At 33.2% G+C, this 22,146-nt stretch overlaps 2 protein-coding genes and 1 long non-coding RNA gene across 3 annotated transcripts; 1 reads left to right on the plus strand and 2 right to left on the minus strand.

Moving 5' to 3' along the window:
- Positions 1-5,425: 5,425 nt before the first annotated feature.
- Positions 5,426-8,489, minus strand: LOC133781556 (receptor-like protein EIX1). Its single transcript, XM_062220599.1, has 2 exons — positions 5,867-8,489; positions 5,426-5,750 (listed from the first exon to the last, which is right to left on the minus strand). Exon 1 carries the CDS (start codon positions 8,377-8,379, stop codon positions 6,514-6,516), a length of 1,866 nt encoding a protein of 621 aa, XP_062076583.1. The 5' UTR covers positions 8,380-8,489; the 3' UTR covers positions 5,426-5,750; positions 5,867-6,513.
- Positions 8,490-11,220: 2,731 nt separating this feature from the next.
- On the plus strand, positions 11,221-12,614 carry LOC133781557 (uncharacterized). Its single transcript, XR_009870147.1, has 2 exons — positions 11,221-11,730; positions 11,836-12,614. It is a non-coding gene; the product is annotated as an uncharacterized LOC133781557 (long non-coding RNA).
- Positions 12,615-14,714: 2,100 nt separating this feature from the next.
- LOC133784599 (uncharacterized) lies at positions 14,715-16,528 on the minus strand. Its single transcript, XM_062223894.1, has 5 exons — positions 15,901-16,528; positions 15,208-15,800; positions 15,053-15,112; positions 14,917-14,964; positions 14,715-14,723 (listed from the first exon to the last, which is right to left on the minus strand). The coding sequence occupies exons 1-5, from the start codon at positions 16,526-16,528 to the stop codon at positions 14,715-14,717; spliced, it is 1,338 nt and encodes a 445-aa protein (XP_062079878.1).
- Between the last annotated feature and the right edge of the window lie 5,618 nt (positions 16,529-22,146).

Raw genomic sequence — 22,146 nt, forward strand, 5'->3', positions numbered from 1 at the left:
ATCCTAACGGAGAGGAACTAGCATGCTGGAATGAATTTAATTGAATCGAAATGAAACAAAAACAAAAATTGAAGAACCCATAATACTAAAGTCATAAATAATTATTTATGTGAAATAAGTATTATTATAAAATTATTATTATCATTTTTAAAAGGGAGAAAGGGAAGATATGTTGTTTCTAAACGATGTGTGACTATTTTTACATTTATTATTATTAGTGTCAATCAAACAGACCAAATTCATTCTCTCAAAACTTAACCAAAATAAATCATATCTTGCAATATTTTGATAAAAAAATGCAGATGAAAATGTATCACAAGAAACTAAAAGCAAATCATATTTTCTAAACAAAGAAAGATACAAATTTATTTAAATAGATTATTTCTAAAAAAATAAATTGATTATTAACAGCTCGTAAATGAACATCAAAACTGAAATACTCTTTTGAAAATATCTAAAAAAATATTTATCATATAAACCATAATAAATTATTAACAATTTAATATGTATATATTTAAATAATGCGAACTAACATTTTGAAAATTAATAGACCAAAAATTATTTTATGAGTTGTAAAGTATTGTCTATGCTAGTCCAATAAGGATTTTACAAAGGTGATTCAATACTGTTTTTCTTTCAATATATATAACACGAGAGTAAGACTTTTGGTGGTCTAGATCGGCAAATATATGATTTACGTACGTGTTACAATAAACTTATTAATTATCACAAAAGAATTTGTCTATATATAATTTAAATAAGTTATTCATATATATAAATTTAAATAGAGAGAGTATTGAATTATCAACTTCGTTTATAAATATATTTTGAAAATTCTAAATGAGTAGTTAACCATCATTATCACCTTTTTTTTTCATTCTCTCTTCCACCATTTTGAGGTTGTTGAATAGTTCACACAGACATATATATATTTATAAAGATAACGAAGACATTAAAATTTAGAAAATAATTTCTTAGAAAGATAATTTGATTGATTGAAAGTAACACTCGTACCATGCATGTATTTACTCGATCGCTGTAAATTCATGAATGAATGTTGTCGCTTTATAAAATAGACATCAAACGATACAAACTTGTTCGTGAGGACTATTTCAAAAATTGATCCTTGGTGCAAGTGTTTGCCGAAATTTAATTACGCGAGATTAGATTAGAATAATTTTCAAAATATAAATTTCAAACGATTGAATTGAATGAGACTTGTCGATATTTATATTTTTTGAAATATAGATTGATCCGATGCAATCTTTGTTAGTAGCCTTAATGTCCTCCTCCGTCGATATTTAGGGTATTTATCGAATGTCTTAATAGGTTAGCACACCGCAAACAAGTTATTAGGACACAATGTATGGTAAATAATTATACAACTAAATCATTCATTGTGGTCTAAGAAAATATAGTAATGTCATCTCTTATTCTTCTGGTACATCGTCAATATTTAGATATGTGGACAAATCTTGATGTGATGTGTTATTTGGGATTTTTATAAGATGTATACATTTTTTAATTTGAAATTATTTTTTTATATTAAATTATACGCATAGCGCTAATGTATCAATGACAATAGTCAATCAGCAAATAGTCACGTCAGCAATCTATTAATACAGATATATATATGTTTAATTTTACAATTTCTCATTGAATAACTCAATCTAAATTACTTTTATCATCAAGTCCAATCTAATTGTGCATGAATTATTTTTGCAATATCAATATTTTATATATTGAAGTAGTTAGAAGTGATTTATTATCTTTAAAAACGTGTTGTTTGGATTGATGTCTAGTTTAGAAAGCGACACCATGCAGGGTGAGGGTGTATCGCTTTCCTTAGTTTTAGAGTCTTGTTATAATAAGAAGTATTCCTACACACATAATGGAAAAAGGAAGGAAAAGTCAAGATGATAGTGAGCACCGGCCACCATGGATGACCATGTCACCCAAATAATTTTAGAGGTAAGCTCTCTAATTCAATGAAAGTTGGTAGTGTTATAATGAGGGAAACTTTGAGAAAAGGCAATTAATAGCTAGTCAAGTGCAAATAAAGGGACCTCTCTCTGGTTTTTTAGCTTTATATGAAATTTTTGTGTCTGATGTTAATTTAATCAATTTTAAATTTTAATCAATTTTAAAATATCAAAAAAAAATTTAAACAATTTTAAAATATCAAAATATCTTTTCACCATATTTAAAATATTTAGAATTATCAGATAACTAATTTTAAATATTTTTTAACAATAAAAATATCTTGAATAATCAATTAACAGTTAAAAAATATCCATAAAAAATATCAAAATTTTAATTTTCTTTTGTGAAAATTGCCTAGTGCGGACATGTACTGACACCGTATGGACGCCATACGGATCCGTACGACTGGGGGTCCCAGTAGCTCCTTCATGCATGCAGGGCACGCACACTGCTCAATCAGTCCATTTTTTTTTTTAAATCTGTGAAATTTTTCAATCCCAAAACAAGCCAAAAATGACCAAATTATTGCTAAATTTGCATTAAAAAACATAAATATGCACCAAATAATATGTACAATCCAATTAACACCATAACATATCAATCAATTTCATACATATTCAATCATGAAAATAAACTAGCAACATTTGGCTTTCAGGCCAGTTGTAGGATATGCATATAACAAGATCTTCATGTAATTCACATATTATTGAACAAACATGAAAATTCCTAGAACATACTCCTATGAAATTGATACAAAACATAGTAAATTATAGAAACTTACATTACACAGCGGAACTAGAACAAATCCCTCATTCATTCTCTCTAACCCTTGATTCCTTTCTATAGTTGAATATTATCAAAAGATTGAACTAGCTCAGCAACACAGTCTTCCTCACCAAGCTTTCATTCTTTTTTCTTTTATTTTATTTATTTCTTTCTTTTTTCTTCCCTTCCCTTTGTTTCTCCCAGATTCCCCCCCCCCTCTCTCTCTCTCTCTCTCCCTTTCTTTATTTTTCTTTCTTTACGCCCAGATCCTCTCAGTCTCTCTCTCTTGATCTCTCAATCTCCCTCCCCTTCTTTTTTATCTTTTTTTTCTTCTTCTGCCCAAATCCCCTCTCTCTTGATCTCCTTCTCTCTCTCTCTCTCTCTCTCTCTTGGAGGTTGGCGAAGTGGTGGCTCGAAGGGCTGAGGTTGTGTAAGTGGATCTGCAGAAAAAAGAAGAAAAAGAAAAGGGGAGGAAGAAGAAAGAAGAGAGGAAGAAGAAGAAGTCAAAGAAGAAAAAAAAAGAGGTATCACTACAAGAAAACAAGCCTACAGCGACGACAAAAGTCGTCTCTGTAGGTCACAAAGTCGTCTCTGTGGACTTTTAAAGCCGACATGTCGTCGCAGTAGCCCGTATGTGCAGGGACCACATCTTACAAACAATTTATGTCTAGCCAAAACAACACTTGCTGTAACTGCATCCTTGGGGATGATATACGAAAGCAAGATGAAAATATGAAGGAGATAATTGATGCAGCTAATGCTGCAATGAAGAAATCAATTGACGTACTCCAACAGGAGACTTCTTAACAAATTGGAAGGAAAATTGCCAATCTAAGGTAAAATATTATAAAAGACGTTTTACAAGCTCTTCTGAAGAAGCAGATTGATACTAAGCCAACAGTGTACACCAAAAGTGAACTGAATCGGCCAAAGAGAGAAGACAAGGCAAAGGAAGCCATCAAGGAACCATATGCACCAGATGATTGATTGAAGGTCGATGGTTCTGAGACTGAAACAGAGACACCGTTGGCTGAGGTAGTTTTAACTTTTTTATCAATTAGTATCCAACCGAATTTCCTTTATTAAGGATAATGCATTATTGTTGAAATAATTGTTAATTATATATGATTATCCACATTAATTAACTGGTCAAACTTTATGCCATAGTTTATTTATTTTTATTTAGTTTATATGATTTGTAGTTATGTCATTTTTGTAAAATATACAGGACGACCCAAATTATGAGAAAGAGTGAAGAAACACCATCTCAGGATGCTCAAAGTGTAGATAACAACGAGCAAATTCCAGTAACTACTCAATTTGAATTGGTAACTCGAAACCCAAAATCCATTCTTTTTTCTTTATTTATGAACTAAATGTTAAGTAAATTTTACATTTTTATCTTCGTGTTGTAAAAGAGAATTTTCTAATTGACCGCGGGTTTGGGGCACTCAATTCTTTAGCAGAGTCATTGAGTTTTTATGCATCTCACAACGACACCACATTTCAAATGGCAAAGAATGAGCTCACAAAATTGATGACTATATTTAAAGAGGCTTACGAGCAAGGACAATGTACTGAAACAGGTATCGAAAGTATAACTAGAACACATCATGATAATCAAAATATTGTACAAGATCCTATTAGGGCGAGGAAGAAAGGCATGGGTACCCCAAACCATTCTAAAAGAAGACCAAATGAGGGCATACAAGGCGGTCGATAATGCACACTTTGTGGAGGTCGGGACCATAATAGGCTAACGTGTCACTTAAGGTTTGAAATGGCCTCTACAACTAGCGTAGGAACATCATCTTACACAAGGAATTACAAAAACTTTCCAACTGTATCAACACAAGACTCCTTCCAATCTAGTTAGTATGCGAATGTGTCACTTGAGGTTTGAATTGACCTCTACAGCTCGTGCAGGAACATCATCTTACACAAGGAATGACAAAAACTTTTCAACTCTATTGACACAAGACTCCTTCCAATTTAGTTAGTATGACTTGCATCAATCATTTGTCACCACTTTAGTTCATTTTCCTATTTCATGTTTCTAGATTTAGTTCATATGTTGTTCATTGTTATTTTCATGGACCATTATTCAGTATTTTGAAACCTTTTTCTCAACAGCTACATGCAACCATCTTTAACCACTTTAGTTGCTTTTGTATTTGCAATTTTCTTGAATTAGTTTATATGCACTTGACTGTTATTTTCATAGACCATTATTAAGTTTTTTGAAACATTTTTCTTAACAAATACATGACACCCTTTCAATATTTGTAATAAAGAGATAACTTGATTTAATTGTTTACAACAATCAAATTAAGGATGCCAGAAATTAATTAATTATAATATCATCTATGCATATGACATGATTTCAGTAAATTGCCCACCTATTAACAAATATTAAAGTGGTACAAAATTTACATTGTAAAATAATACGTCATAATATTAAAGTACTACAATATTTACAATGTAAAACAATAAGTACTTCATGTGAAACTCTACTACAAACAATATTACTCGAGTAAAAATCACGTTTACTCGGATATAACTCATTACTTAATTTGCTTATATTGTTGCGTCTAAATATAAGTAAATTACTTGTTAAGGTCCATATTCTTACATTTATATATATATAAATATATTTAGGTCTAGCTTTAAGTTCTAATTCACTGCGAATTGGTTTTGTATTTCCCAAAGGTCTGTTATAGCAGAATAAAACTTACGAGAATTATTCAACATATGGATGTAAATGATAGAGAACTAGTCTTGGATCAAACAGTAAATTAACAAACAAGAGAAGAAAAAAAACAGAAGCCTTGATTTTACGAAGCATGAAAAAAAAAAAAAAAAAAAGAGAAGAGGAACATTTTTAAGTCATAATTCAATTGCTAAACTTCATAGCAGAATATCCCTTAGTACTTCAACTTCAAGCTCTTGAAACCACGAAGACACTCCACCTTGTGATATGGGGCCAGATGCCAGTTGATGTTCTTCATCAGATTTGTAAAATAAATGGAAAAGAAAAAGAATTGATGTTAGTCAACAGGCATGCGTTGACTTGGGCCATTGTAAAATTAAGGGGAAAACAATTAATATACTTTTTTACCTGTTAAATAGAGAACAGCATGCTCTTCAACAGGGTCATTTTGAGACAAATTTTTTGTAAAGCCAATCTCCGGAGTTGCTCATGGAATGGAAATAGGAAACTCTGAGGAAGGAGTTGATCAGCCTGAAATAATGAACACATACTCCAGCAAATCCCACTACAAACCCAACCCAAACTCCCATATGAAGCCATGCCATGTCCAACCATTCTACACCATTGCTTTCATCACCACTTGAGCGATCTTGATCAGAACTTTTTGGTAACTCATCTCCAGGGCATGCGTTTGTTAGAGGAGGTCCACAACGTGTTCTCGGTATAGTGTTAACGGTAAATCTTCCTTTTTTTGTAGTGAAATAAATGTAACCTTTAGTGACAACTTTTTAGTCACAACATATATTTTGTGTGACTAAATGTCACTTTTAGTAACAACAAAATATTACTTATGACTAAAAAGTCATACTTAATCACAAGTTGTCACTAATGTAGCTTTAGTCACAACCTATTATTTTTAGTGATAAAATTTGTTGTGACTAAAAATACATTTAGTGACAACAAATTGTGATCTTTGTAACTAATACTTTTAGCCACGGACTTTTTAGTGATGACATAAGTATAATGATTTTTCCTTAGTCACAATTTTTTTATTTTTAGTCACAAAATTTGTTGTGACTAAAACTAAGCTTTTTTGTAGTGGATGAAGGCAAATGTCCCGAGAAGCTGTTTTGTCTCAAGATTAAAAAGTTGAGGTCATATAACAAGCCAACTGACCTTGGAACCACTCCGGTAAAATTATTGTTATTTAAATTGAGAACAACCAAATTCTTCAAATTCCACCGACAATCAGGAAGACTTCTTTCGAATACCATATTATTACTAAATTCAAGAACCGCTGTTATCCCTTGAGCTTGGTCACAAAGAAATGAGCTTAAGCTAACGTGTTTGTCATTGTTGGAAAGATACAAGCTCATCACGTTGGACAGAGATGGTGGGATAGCACCATGGAATTGATTAGAAGAGAGATTTGCAAAAGCCAATGGAAAGGTTTGATTGCAAAACCAATTAGGAATAGCATCTTGAATTCCTGAGTTAGAAATGTCAATTTCGGATATGTTTACTTGAGTTTTGAGCCATGTAGTAAAATGTGGACCTAACTTGCAAGATCTCAATAATAATCTGTCAAGTTGAAATGGTGGAATCCAGGTGGAGGTGAAATTTAGTGTTAAGGAGTTGTCAAATAACTCAAGAACTGTCAATTTGGAATTATTTTGAAAGAAGACTTGGGAGACAAGCCCAGTGAATGAGTTTGAAGACATGTACAGTCTCTCAAGATGATGGAGCTCACCAATAATAGTACTTTCAGTTAAAGTACCATTAAGTTTATTGTAAGAGACATCCAACCATCTAAGATAAGGCAGCATTGAAAAATCAGGAAGGGATCCTCTTATTTTGTTGTATCCCAAATCCAACTTTTCCAATGAACTTCTAGCACAACCATTGAGACTTTGTAAAATATCAGGGAGTGTTGTATTAAGTTTGTTGAAACCCAAATTCAATTCTTTAAGATTGCAAAGACTACCCAATGATTTTGATATTCCACCCTCAAATTTATTAACTGACAAGTCAATGCGTGCAAGGGATCGCATATTTTCCAAAGAGGTTGGAAAACCACCTTGTATTTGACTCTTTTTTATCGTGAGATTAACGATATTGGTACTCATATTTAACAACCAGGGAATTGTTGTAGGGTGTATGGTACTGGATGAAATATCAAGATCTTTGAGAGAATTAGAAGAATTTGCATGGGAATGAGAGGAGATGTCTACTTGGGGGAATAGACAGGAATCTAATTGTAAACTGGATAAAGCAGGAGTTTTTTTAAGCGAATGAAGCCAATCTGTAGCTTTGTCGAAATTTGTGTGACTCAGTCTAAATATTTTCAAAGAAGGGAGATAAGAAAGCCATTGAAGATCATTGACGATCAACGTACCAGCTGTATCAATATCAAGATCGAGAAACTGAAGTTTGGTGAGATTTCTTAGCTGAAAGCTGATAGTGTCAGTAATGGGATTTTTTGCAAGGCTGAGATTTTCGAGTCTACTTAGGCAACCAATAAATTTGGGAATTTTAGTGAACTGATTGTTACTAAGATCTAAGTGCCTCAAATGTCGCAATTCAACCAAGGAGGGACTGATTTCACTTCCCAAAGAGCACGACTCAAGAAAACCATCACTGTCGAAGCATTCAAAGTTAAGATCAAGACTGATAATATGATGAGTTAAGTTATCACACCTGATTCCTTTCCACGAGCAACAATCAGTTCCGCCGCTGGTCCAGGAGGATAGAAGCTTCTTTGGATCAATAAGGCTTCGTTTAATGGTGAGAAGAGCTTGTTTCTCCTTCTCTATGCACAGACCTTTAGAATTTCCACTACCTTCAACAACACTGCTGCTCGTACGCCATACATGATCAGACGTGGCTAGAACAAACAGAAGCACCACAATTTTGATCGTCATATTAAGAGAATTGAAATGAGTGAGTAGTTAATTATATAGAGTAATGAAAATCTAGCTAGCTTATTCATTCATATATACCAAAGAAAATCAAATTAAAAACAAATATATTTATGAAACTGGGAAATGAGGGGACCCGTAGGTTTGAATAGTAGTAATATAATAATATTTTGTGATAGATTTAGTTAATAATACTAGATGATAACAGTAACTTATTATGACGAAATGATGACAAAAGACTTGGCTCTCACTTTTGACAAAGCTAACCCACTAGTTGAGCTATCAAACAACCTTTGTTTTACTTGAAATTGTCCGATCCACAATTCACACTTCCGGGCCCCAAGAAATAGTGCTGAACACAAAATTTCATACCCGACATTTAACGTAAGATCATTTTTGTATATAATAATTGATATGAAATGATGTTACGTCCCAATCAAACTTTTGTTTCACTTGAATGACTTAGCCCCAATTTTTCATTTTTTAAATTATATTTTTTGCACAGTTAATTATTTGAGAACTTACTCGTATGCAATTATCTTACTGTTGAGAGAGAGAAAATTTACTTCAGTGCTTCTTAAAGCCTAACCTAGTTTCAGTATCACTATCCTGAACTTAGAAATGAGGGCACATTACTTAGAATCTACTCACCGGAAACCAAACTTTTTGTTGAGGTTAATTAATGATGATGGTGATGAAATAGAGCAAAAAAAAAATAATAATAATTTTGGGTTGTCGAAAATTGTTGTCATTCGTGGAAATTGGTGGAGGCCGAAATTGGTGGAGGCCGACGGATATGGTATAGATTAAAAAGAGAGGTGGCCCTTTTATAAACGTCAGAACAAAACATGTATTGGCGGATCCTTTAAGCCTGCTGAGAAATTAGCATATTTTTTTTAAAAATTTTTTGCACCGATCTCAGCGGCCCATTAGATTTCATGGAGATAATCCCTATCTCGGTGAGCAAGCCACTTAAGAGAGAGTTGACGGATTTGCCCAAATTTTTTGTAGTGAAGGTAAGTCATAGAAATTATATTTAAGAAGCAAGCCCTTAGCCATCCAATGGGTATAACAAACACTAATTCACATCCAGCTACATAGAAGCATAATCATCTTGAGTACAAAGACATCTCAAAGTCAACGCTTTGTCAAAGAAATTGGTCACTAGATTCCTGAATAAAAAATCGAGTGACAAAGATCACAAGGACTTTCAACCATCATGACAAAGCGACGGAACCGCCGTACCATCAAAGATAGATGACACAAAACACCACCAAACAAAGTAGTTTACAACAGCCCACAAAGGGGGACTTTATTGAAAAACCAAATTATCTAAACCAAAAACATAAAAAAAAAAAAAAAAAAGCATAAAACCAAACACAAATCGTGATCTTTAGGTTGACCAAGTCCCAGACCCCGCCAGATTCGGCCCCAAGCACACGTCCCAACTAGACTAAAACCTAGAGGAGCCCCAACGCTTTCCTCTAGTGCTGGAGAACACCACCAACCCCAGAGCATGTCCACGCAATCCTCAAAACCAAGGAATCCACCCTCTAAAGGAAGCCTCAACCCCCACCGAAGCCCTTAGAAATCCAGGATCCCCTCCGCACCCACACAAGCTAACAGTGCAAGGACCCCCGCACACAAACAGCCCCACTGGAAGACAAGACTCCTCTATCTCCAACCACCAACCCGAGGAGAAGAAACCGGCCTAGTAATTGATGTAGTATTTTCTTTTATTAATCTTAAAATACTACGTACTATCTATTTCAGAAATTATATAAAGAGACCCCTCGAGTATTAACATTAATTTTTTTTATGCTAATGCGCAACAAAAGTTATAGACAACTATGTCTTACTATTTTATCCAAAGTTCTTCCAACAAAGAAGATTTGAGTAGTCAACATTGGATGTTATTTTTTAAATAGTAGCCAACCAAAAAGCAGCATTAAGGAAATTATTGTACTAATTATATAATGCAATATTTTGTGTTCTGAAATTACTGTCTTTACTCTTTACTATAATTACAATATATATATATATATATATATTTCTTCAGGCGTAAATGGGCAACACTTTTTCCAAGGATTAGTGCTAGATTATACACACAAAAATTACACATTTTTTACACACAGTGATGTGTTTCAATTTAAGCTATGTATATTTTAAAGTTGGGACGGCATCAATTTTATATATGTGGTTAAGATTAATTATATATTATTATGTGTTCTAATTATTACTCTTTTCTTGTAATTAATTTATAATTTTGAGCATTTATTTATGACGCGACCCCTAACAAAACTAAATTAATATTGTGTTACCATAATTTCAGGTAACAATATTAACACTTATATATTCTCCAAATTTTTGAGAAATTTATATGCCTACAAAGTCTACATACGTTCCGAATAGACCAACAAAGTCTCACCCAATTTACAAGTTACAACTCAAAGAAAGTATAATTTTCAACATAAGATTTTATTTACGAAAAATAATTAATTTGAAACTGCAACTTGGGGAGACTTAATAGTAAGACTTTTCTCCATGTAATAATAACCACATAATAATGACTTGAAAAATTATCAATAACCAAAGCTCCTTGAATTTTATCTGTCAAAAAAGTATGCATGTGCATTAATGTATATCGTTCGTTTTCTATCTCGATCAATCAAATTAAATTCTTGAAAATTTCGTAATTTTAATTCCTTGGTTGTATAGTGTGAAACCTGAGACTTTTCTCAGGTTGAAAAAGTCAAATATGAGAGGAAAAAAAATTAATTAATCTAAATTATATATTTTGTTTTTTTTCCTTTTTTTCTCCCTCCCTCCCGAACCTTTCTCTTTCTTCTTCTTCTCCTTCTTTATTTTCTTCTTTTTCTCTATGAAACAACTCACGTCGGGGTACCACAAAGCCATTGCCAGAGTTCCCTTTTGCCATCACGCGCCGGAGCTAGACCACCAGTGGCCGGCGACAACCCCATCTCCAAAATCTCAGGGCCATCGTAGTTAAGACGCATACGAACGGAGCAGTCAAAGTTTCGTCGTCAAAACTTTGACCGCACTTTTCCGGCGAACCCAGACATCCGTTCGGTGAGTGGGTGGCACCGTTGGAACCAGCGTGAAGGGAGGAACGTCGCCCACTAAGTCATTTCAGTCAACTCACCATTTTTCTCCGGCGAAATTTTGGGTATCTCCGCCCCTTTGGAAGCATTTTCCGGCGACACCGGAGGTCATTTGGGTGAAGGAGTTGTACTTTCGTGATGTACTCATCGAGATGATTGTTTTGATATATGTCATGCATATATTCATTGACGTTTCCAGTACTGCCACCGACCGCTATTGTGCACCGCTTGGGTGAGATTCCAGAAATTTTAAATATGGTCATATTATATATCATTGGACATGATTTTGAATAAGGAATGCTATGATGATAATCGTTTGCTCATTTGGTGCACGTAGGAAAAACGTGATATTAAAATCGAACTAAATCATTCTAAGATCATCAACAAGCTTAGGAGCGTTGCTTTGGGCTCGGATTAAATTCTAAAGAGGTAGGGACTCAACTTGGCCATTGGACTTATTTTACTTGTATTGAATTGCATTAAACATATTCCAATTTTGATATTTATAAAATGTTTGAAAAATTGAAAACTTAATCTGCATGTTTTCTGATCTGTTCTGAGGGCACTGGGTGCCAAATATATTTTTGTTCACTTATTTATGCAGATTATGATTTTTGGATTTTATTTAAATGCAACTGTTATGCTACCCAATTTTCTAAAATATAAAGGGAATATGTTTCTGTCTTTTCATGTTTACCTACACTTAGTTATACCGATGAGAGCCATAGTGATCATGATTGGTGCACGTTGTTGTTTCATGACCTAGTCTATGTGTCATCATAGGTAGATCAGGTGTCCACTCACCTGTAGGTGTAAAGACGTAGCATCTGTATACATGAAGTGTTCTGAGCCTCCCCCTTGTGGTGGTTATCAAGTCCGGCTACCCAGTTTAGGATGTTGGCTTTCTATGGTGGGTAACGGGAACTAGGGATCTAATGGACAGTGTGATGTGCACTTGTAGCTATGCTCTTATGATTATTTGTGGTTTCTCTATTTTGGTTTATACATGATGATGTATGTTTTGTTTTCAAAGCTAATCATGCAGGGGTTGTATTAAACTTTTGGGTCCTATGTTATTAGTTATTTTCCTACTGGACTTTATAAGCTCACCCCTATCTCTCCCATTCCAAGAGCCTAGTGACGCGAACGTGGAAAAGATGAATTATCGATGGGGCCAATGTGTTTAGCCTATTTCTATTTCGTGTCATTGTCTTATCTGTTGAGCATTATATATGTATTCGACTTCGAATCTAATGATCGGTATATCTGAATGAGCTATGAAATAGTTAGGGATGAGGAATGGTAGATGCTAAGTATTATTTTGGGTGTTTATGACTTATTAAATTTAACTATTTGGTGATTACATAACTGTGGGAATATTATTGTGTTTATGTATAATGATAAATGATTATACTTTTATTACTAATATTTTTATATCTAATTATAGGAGTTATTTCATTATTTTAACTTATAATTATAGTACGATTTAATATAAATTAAATGATCATTTATAAAGACTATTTTTCAACGAGGGTCAAAGTTTGACCTTTGACCACCCAAGTTATGGATATTACAAATCTGCCACAACCTAGGGCTCGGGTCGTGACATATAGCGCTACGAACATTATCTTAATTTGAAACTGCAACTTGGGGAGACTTAATAGTAAGACTTTTCTCCATGTAATAATAACCACGTAATAATGTCTTGAAAATTTAAGAGAGAGACAAATTTAAGAGTCTTCAATGACTTACCTTCTCCGAACGGGTCTAAGGCTTCTTGTGATGAGCACTAATAAAATAAAAAATTATCACTAGGTGATAATAACACACTATCATATTTTTTGTAATAATTTCTTATTACCAAACAAATTTTTTTTTTATTAAATATTGTTTTTATAATGTCTTATGCTCTTTCAAGTTAATTATGTAGTTTTATGATATGTAACTGTAATATATTTGAGTGTAAATATTATTAAAATTACTTAAATTTGACATATTTTTTTCTAACTTCAAATATTAATTTTCATTTTCATTTTAATTAATGGTTAATCTTTGACAATTAAATTAATTTTAATAATTATTAAGATTATTTTTAATTTTAGTTTTCTAATAATATATTTGTTAATTTTATTTAATCATAACTAACAAATATTATTATTTTACATATTAATTCACTATTTATTAAATTACATATTTTACTTATGCTTTATTGAATAGTTTTATTAATTTACACAAAATTTCTAAGATTAGGTTAAAAATTATTTAATTAATTTAAGATTTATTACTTAAATTATTTAATTAATATTCAAGATTAATGTTTATTTTTATTAAAATTTGGTTGCATAATGTTATTGTTAATTTTATTTGATCATAATTAAAAAAATATATTATTTTACTTATCAATTCACTATTTATTAAATTAGAAATTTTTTTTAGTACTTCTACTAATATTCACAATATCTCTAAATTTTACAATTTTATGAAAAATTCGCAAGCATAACGACTATATTTTCATCTATCCCAAAATTTAAAATCCTACAAATAACACATAAAAAATATCCAGACCCAGAATATACAGAGAACAATACACATACAACAAATACCAATTTTAACAAAATAAAAAAACCAATCTACTAATATAACTTTATGAACTAAATCTATTAGTCTAACTTTATTAACCCAATTTCTATAATAATGTAACACAAATTAATCATCCCAAACTAAAAAATTAACACTCAAATATTATATTTTCATTTATAATTATACAACACATTTTCATACATATTAATTAAACTCAAATCTGGTTTTTAATTTAATTATTTAAATAACAAATATATTTATGTATATACCTATCCACAATAACAAAAAATGAAAAAAAAAATGAAAAAAAAAATATTGAAATCTTACCAATAGGAACTGGGCCAATATTGGGATGTGTTTGTAGACACCAAATCAACCAAAAAAAAAAAATACATTGATTCTTATTCATAAAAAAAAATCAACAAAAAATACTTTATAAAAACAAAAAAAATACAGATAAATCTCGGATTCAAAATAATACAATAACAAAAAGAAAAACACAAACATATCTTCAAATCATGGAATGAAACTTAAAATCTAACAATGGGAGAGCCGAAATTGGGGATAAATGAGATTATAGTGAGAGAGTGGGGTTTTTTGAGAGAAAATTTTTATTGAGTACTTCTACTAATATTCTCAATATCTCTACATTTTACAATTCTATAAAAAATTCAGCAGCATAACAACTATATTTTCATCTATCCCAAAATTTAAAATCCTGGAAATAACACATAAAAAATATCGAGACCTAGAACAAACACAGAACATTACACATACAAATGGTATCAAGGATTTTAGAATTATAAAAGAAAGAGAAAGTGTTGGCAAAAGCACTAACCTCTCCACAGACTGATTCAAAAAAGAGTTTAACATCAGCTTGAGCAACCTACACAAGACAAACCGAAAAAACATGTAAGAAGTTCCACATATAATTGCTCTGGGTCATTTTCAACTACAGACTACAAGAAAATCACCTTTTTGTCAATATTTGTACAATAAATGGTTCTTGCACACATCTTGCGTTCATCGTCAATCTGGAATGAAAAACAGTACTCAATTGATAGATTATAAAATTGAAATGACTGATGCACTCCAGAGTTAATAAAAAAAAAAAAAAAAGGCAATAGACATAATAGCAAGGAGAATAGCTCAGTCTAATGAACCCTAGCTTAAGTAATTCCTCCAATTGAGTTTTGAGCTCTTTCAATTCTGCTGGTGCCATTCTGTATGGTGAACCTGGCAGTTCTTCTGGAAAAACATCGAGGAATTCAGCTACAACTCTTGTCTCTTCAGGTCTCCTTTCTGTCTCTTCAGTTTCATTGACCATATTCATGAGATACCCCAAACATCCGTGTTGCAACATTTCTCTAGCTTTCATTGCTGATATGATAGAAGTTCTGGGTTTCTTGCTTATGCCTTCGAACTCAAACAGATCTCCGCCTTCTGGTGCAAAGACCACTTTCTTGCATTTGCAGTTGATAGATGCTCCGTATTTTGAAAGAAAATCTATCTCTAGAATTACATCAAAATCAGATAAATCTAATACAATCAGGTCTACATGCAATTCCCTCCCATCTATCCATAAAGGTACAACTTTAACCCAATTTTTAGATATTACAATTTCCCCGGATGGTAACATAGTCCCAAAACCCACATTAAACAATTCTATAGGTACATTTACATGATTTACAAGGCTACTAGAAATAAATGAATGAGATGCACCTGAATCAAATAAAACTTTACATGTGGTATTGGCCATAGGAATCTGACCTGATACGACTGAAGGGCTAGTGTCAGCTTCTGCCCAAGTGATCGTAAAGACTCTGGCTGGAACATTTATCATCCTTCTTTGGCTCTTCTTTGTTTCCAGCCTGATTCCACAATGGACAGTTGTGCTTGATATGCCCTTCTTTTCCACATTTATAGCATGCCTTGGCCCGACATTCCCCAAAGTGGCACTTAGTGCATTTAGGGTATTCTGTATTGTTTCTACTCCCATTTGAACGATTTTCATTACTAGGCTTGGGTCGTTTGTCTTGTCCCGACTGTCCAGACTGTTCATGCCCTCTCTTTTTGTGATCATTTGAAGCGGTTGCCCCACCCTTCTTTGCATCTCTTTTGGAAGCATTCTCTTTCCATATTCTTTCTTCGCTCCTCTCAGCAGCAAGAGCCATTTCTATAACTTGGGCGCATGTGAACGCGCCCCTCGAAACAATCTCCATGTCCCGAGCGATCATCGGTTTCAGTCCTCTCACAAAACGATCTGCTCGTACCCTATCAGTTGGTACCAAATCTTGTGCAAATTTCGCCAATCGATCGAATTTCTGTGCATAATCTGTCACCGAGAGATTTCCTTGCACCAATCTCATGAACTCATCAGTCTTTGCTGCCAAGACCACAGAGTTATAATATTTTTCTTTGAAAACTTGCTTGAACCCAGCCCAGCCCATGGTATTAACATTATGTACCTACTGCACCACCTCCCACCAAAGACGTGCATCCATTCTCAGCATATAAGATGCACACAACACTCGCTCATTGCCCTGGACCCTCATCATATTCAGTATGTTTTCAATGCGGCTAATCCATTCTTCTGCTACAACGGGATCCGTGCTCCCATCAAACTCAGGTGGATGCTGCTTACAGAATCTTTCAAACAATGGCTCTAGTCCATCCACGGCAACAGGAGCTACCATTAAAGCCGGTAGTTGCCTGTTATTCTGCACATGTTGCACTGCTTGTACTGGCGGCGCAGGCTGGTGTCTTAGTTGATGGATCACCTCCTCTTGCCTACGAATGGTTGCTTCCATTGCGGCAAAACGTTTCTCCCATCCCTGTGGTGCTACCGGTGGCTCAGCATTTTCTCCTTCACCTAGACCTCTACCACGGTCCCGGCCTCCACCTCGGCCTCGGCCTCGACCTCCATTTAGTCTAATAGATCTTCTAGGAGGCATTTTCTAACTCCAGAACCACGCAGACCAACAAACATAAGGAAGAAATAGTTAATGCCATCATGAAATCATATCTACGAAGACAACCGCTTAAATACAATTTTGTGCAAAACATTAAAGCAAATTTCAAACAAGTAAGAATTACCACTTACAGTACAGTGAGTCGAGCTCATCCTTGGTTGTGTATTTTACATGCTAGGGCTTACCACAGACTTTTTAGGACCGTATTCTCTGATACCAATTGTAACGCCCCGATTTCCCGAGACGTCACTTATGAAAGTCCATTTAAATCAATAAATTAAATAACCATTTAATATACTATTTTATTGAAATAAACAAGGCATGAGATCTCACTATTTCTTCAAAATAAAACATTTTCAAGTCTTAAAACTTAATCCAACAGAAGAAAAAAAACATATTCCAAAAGTGATAAAATTTCGTAAGTCTTTAAAACATTAAAAGATTGTGAACCCTCCACTAACATGTAATATCCATGCCTCGAGCCCGCTTCACTCACTGCGTTGCTTTGCCTTTACCTGCACACAGAGTACCCGTGAGCTAACGCCCAGTAAGAAGAGCTATGTAGGACATAACCCCCCTCTCACCAGATAATACAACATAGCTTAATCAAAACCTTAAGCAATAACAATTCATATAATACTGATACAATGCATGTTATACTCACACACATACCAAACAAGGTCTCATACCGCGCATTATGCTCACATACGATAATCAACCATACATTCATGTTGATCAGACATGAAATGTAATATGCCCTGCCTCGTGTTATTCTCACACTTGGCATCCAACGGGGCACTCACTTACCACAATTTGTACGCACCAATGATAAGCTCTTAGTGTACCTGCAAGTGTTATGCTCACACAAGCAGCGAAAACCCTAGCACTATTCTCATGCTAACAATACTTAGTGCATACAGTATTTAACCACAATACATAACATAAAATAAATACAAACTAAGGAACAAGGTTGTATGCTTAAACATACACCACATGCACAGATGTCCACTCTTCTTACCTCAATTGCAAAAATATTCCTTTTTGTTCTACCTCGAACCCCTCGCTGAGTGTCGTTGTTGAGAACTAGATCCTAAACACCCAACAATATTTCACCCAAATGAAGCTAAATCAAAGGTTTATTGATGTGGTATGACTGAGGTTGAAGTGCAAAAAATTCTTGAGGCTTCTGGTTTTAGCAGGGGTTCTTTACCGTTCAAGTACCTGGGAATTCCGATTTGTGCCAAAAGGATTTCTGCTAAGGAGTGTGAGATCTTACTAGAAAAAATGGTGTTGCGAATTAGGACCCGGAGCTCTCGCAATGTGTCTTATGCAGGGAGAATAATCTTGATCAATTCTGTTTTAATCTCTATACACTCTTATTGGTCACAGATTATGATCATTCCTAAACAGGTGTTAAAGCGAATAAACTCCATATGCAGAGCTTTTTTATGGAAAGGTCAGGCTTATTTTGTTGGAGCTGGGAATGTGGCTTGGGAGATTGCTTGTAGGCCGAAGAGAGAAGGGGGTCTTGGATTCTGAGATCTGTTTCAATGGAACATAGTAGCTCTTGGGAAATACATTTGGGCTGTTGCAACCAAAAAGGATAATCTTTGGGTAAAGTGGGTTCATAATGTATACATTAGGAATGAAGATTGGTGGGCTCATAGAGCCCCTTCACAGAGTAGTTGGTATTGGAAAAAAATAGTAGCAGTTAAGGATCGATTCAAGCGTCTCATTGATATTCCTAGATTCATACATGAAGAGTATACCATTAAAAAGGGTCATCAGCTGCTCTGTTCTACTTATAGCCGCACCCATTGGTGCTCTGCAGTTTGTGGAAGGCTAAATATTCCAAAACACAGTGTCATCATGTGGCTGGCCTTTCTTGACAGATTAAAAACTAAGCAAAGACTGCTGTCTTTCCAGATTGTGACCAACTCAACTTGCTTGCTCTTTGATGTTCATGAAGAAAGTATATTTCACCTTTTCTTTAAATGCCATCTCAGTAAAAGGTGTATTCAGAAGGTAAAAGAAAAGCTGGGTTGGTGGGCAACATCTAAAGATTTGAGCAGCCTTGTGAGATGGATCTCTCGGGCTCAAATGAGTAAGTTCCGAAAGCTTGTTTATGCAGCTTTTGTTGCTGGAGTGGTTTATCATATTTGGACAGCAAGGAATGAATTTTTTTGGCTGTTCAAGGTGAGAATGGTAGACTTAATTGTGAATAATATTATAAGTGATGTCAAAAATAGAGTTCAAGGTGTTATGCCTAAAAGAGTTAGTAGTATTGACATAGAATAGTTTAAATCTTTGTAAAGGTTTTGCTCAGGTTGTATAGATATGAACTTTCTCATGCCTATTTTAGGTGCTGTTAGGTGTAATGTTTGACAGTTTTAGTATAAATGAACTTGCTAATTTGCCAAAAAAAAAAAAAAAAAAACCCAACAATACAATGATACACTCAAAACACAATTATGAACCACATCAAAGTTTCACCACAAAATTACAACCTATAATACTAATCATCACATTTCTTATCATCTTTATGCACAAAACAAATAGATCATAATCAAATAATCAAATAAATGACCACAACTTACCAAATCAGTTTCTAAGTTTATTTTTACGCCTATAAAGTCAGATTGAACTAATTATTTCCTTATAATTATTTATTTTCAATAATTATCATTTTAATTACACATAATTCCCAAAATAATTGGATACTCAATAAAATTACCCAAACCAGAAACTAACATGCTTCCTAACCATTTATACAGATTATGAAACATGATTAAACAACTTAGAAACTTATACAAATTATTGTAATTATTTATGCATAAATTACCCCTTTTTTTACATGCATAAAATACCAAATAATTAACCAAAAATAAAAAATCAACCTAACATAGTTCTAAATCAGTACCAGACACTAAAATACCATTTTAACTTCATAAGAACAGTGCCCAAACAATAAACAATAATTTTAGCAACACCAAGTTATTTTCTATAATTTATCTACGTAGATAAACTATTTTAATTCAAATAATTCAAGATAAATAATAAAACAGTAAATAAGTATCCCAAATTTCACAGAATAGCTTCTAACCCTTAAATATGCTTACAATAATTATTCTGAGTCATTTATATTAGCCTAGGTATTTTCTATAATTATTTAAGAAATAACCAAATAAATTCATGAAAATTAAAAAAAAAACGTTTAAATCTTCAATCTAAACATACAGAACAGTTTGATATCAATCACCGATCATATAAAAATTATCTAAGAATTTTTTGAACAATATTTTTCATAATTATTTCCTAAGAAAATTTAAATAATTCATAATAAATCAAGGATTTATCAAAAAAAATACCAAACTTCACCAAACACTCTAAATTATCATGTAGAATCTAAAACAAGAAATTAAAAAAAAAAAAAAAACCTCTGGAAATGCCCAGATCGGGTTCGCCGGAAATATCGCCGGTTTTTCCTTCTTCTCCGGCGACGGTGACTCTAGGGCTGAGTTTTGATGCGTTCCAACCCTTCTCTTGCTTGGAAAATGATCCCCTTGTGTCTAGAACTTCAAAACAATAGACCCCAGCCCAGAAAGATGTCCGTAACCCCTTGTTCCGAAGTCTTCTTCTCCAAGTCCGGTGTACCGCCAAAAATGGAGCAAAAAATGCACTTTGCGTTCTAAGCCTTCAAACTCCGATTATTCACGTCCAAATCAATCCTTGGAGTCCCCTAAGCTTGTATACATGCCTCCATACACCCATAAGTCATCTAAACACTCTCATATCCGAATTTATGCAAAAACCCTAACGTTAATGGTGAAATATGGTGGATTTCGAAAACAATACTTTTAGGTCCTTTTACCACATCAAAAACCTTCATTAGATCATAATAATGTATCTAAAATGATCAAAACAACCCAGATTTTCCCTAAGCTTCCCAAACCCGAAATTATACTTTCTCTCTCTAGGTATTGTAAAAAAAACGGTTCTTTCTCTCTCTAAGCTTGCTTCCCACGATTTCTCTCCCTCAGAACTCTCTTGATCGTGATATAACAATAAATGAATGAGTAAAACAGAACTTGTTGATAGTAGAACGATTCTTCCTCTAATTCCCACAAAACTAGAGATTTTTCATTTATTTTAAAAAAATTAAACAACTAAAATAACTAATATCTTGTTATATCACGAATTTTTAATCAGATATTTGAGATATTGTTTATCATAAAATGTCCTCAAAATATCCATCAACAAATCTAAAAAATGGGGACATTATAGTCATTTCATAATTGCTTATAATAATTACTATTATTTAATCCATTTAAATAATAATAATATAATAACTCAAAAAATAAAAAAAAATAACTCATACCATATTATTATTATTATACTCATAATAATAATGATATTCATAAAATAAATAATAACTTTAACCCGAGTCATTAATTATTTATTTGGCATTATGCACATGCCATGATTTTACAATCATTTCCGAGATATTTAAACATAAGAAATCATGAATTTTATCGCCATTGGAAATCATGCATATCCAATATTCCATCAAAGGAAAAAAAATTGACAAGAATGCACATAGTGGAAAAGCACTACAAGAAATATAAGCTTCTACTTCGTTTTTTACACAAACAATAATTAAAAACGAACTAAAAGCTTCTAAATAGATTTTTACTTCACTTGTGGGAATGAGTACGCTTAAATAAAATTAGTTATTACTTCGCTTTTATAAAAAAAACGAAGTAAAAACCATGAAAGGCTTTCCACTTCGGTTTTTATGAAAAAACCGAAATAAAAAACTATATACCGCGAAAGGTTTTCCACTTCGGTTTTATGAAAAAACCGCAGTAAAAGAACAAGAGTCTTTATTTTTTTGAAACCCTTTTACTTCGGTTGCTATATATAAACCGAAGTAATCTTTATTTTTTTCAAACTCTTTTACTTCGGTTGCTATATATAAACCGAAGTAAAAACTAAATTGCTGAATATTTAATTGAGCAAAAGGCCCAGTCCGTTTATTTATCTCCCCAAGTTGTATATATAATCAAATTAATTGAGAAACCCTACAGTAGTCCTTC

Source organism: Humulus lupulus, chromosome 6 (genome assembly GCF_963169125.1).
Source record: "Humulus lupulus chromosome 6, drHumLupu1.1, whole genome shotgun sequence".
Lineage (NCBI taxonomy): Eukaryota > Viridiplantae > Streptophyta > Magnoliopsida > Rosales > Cannabaceae > Humulus > Humulus lupulus.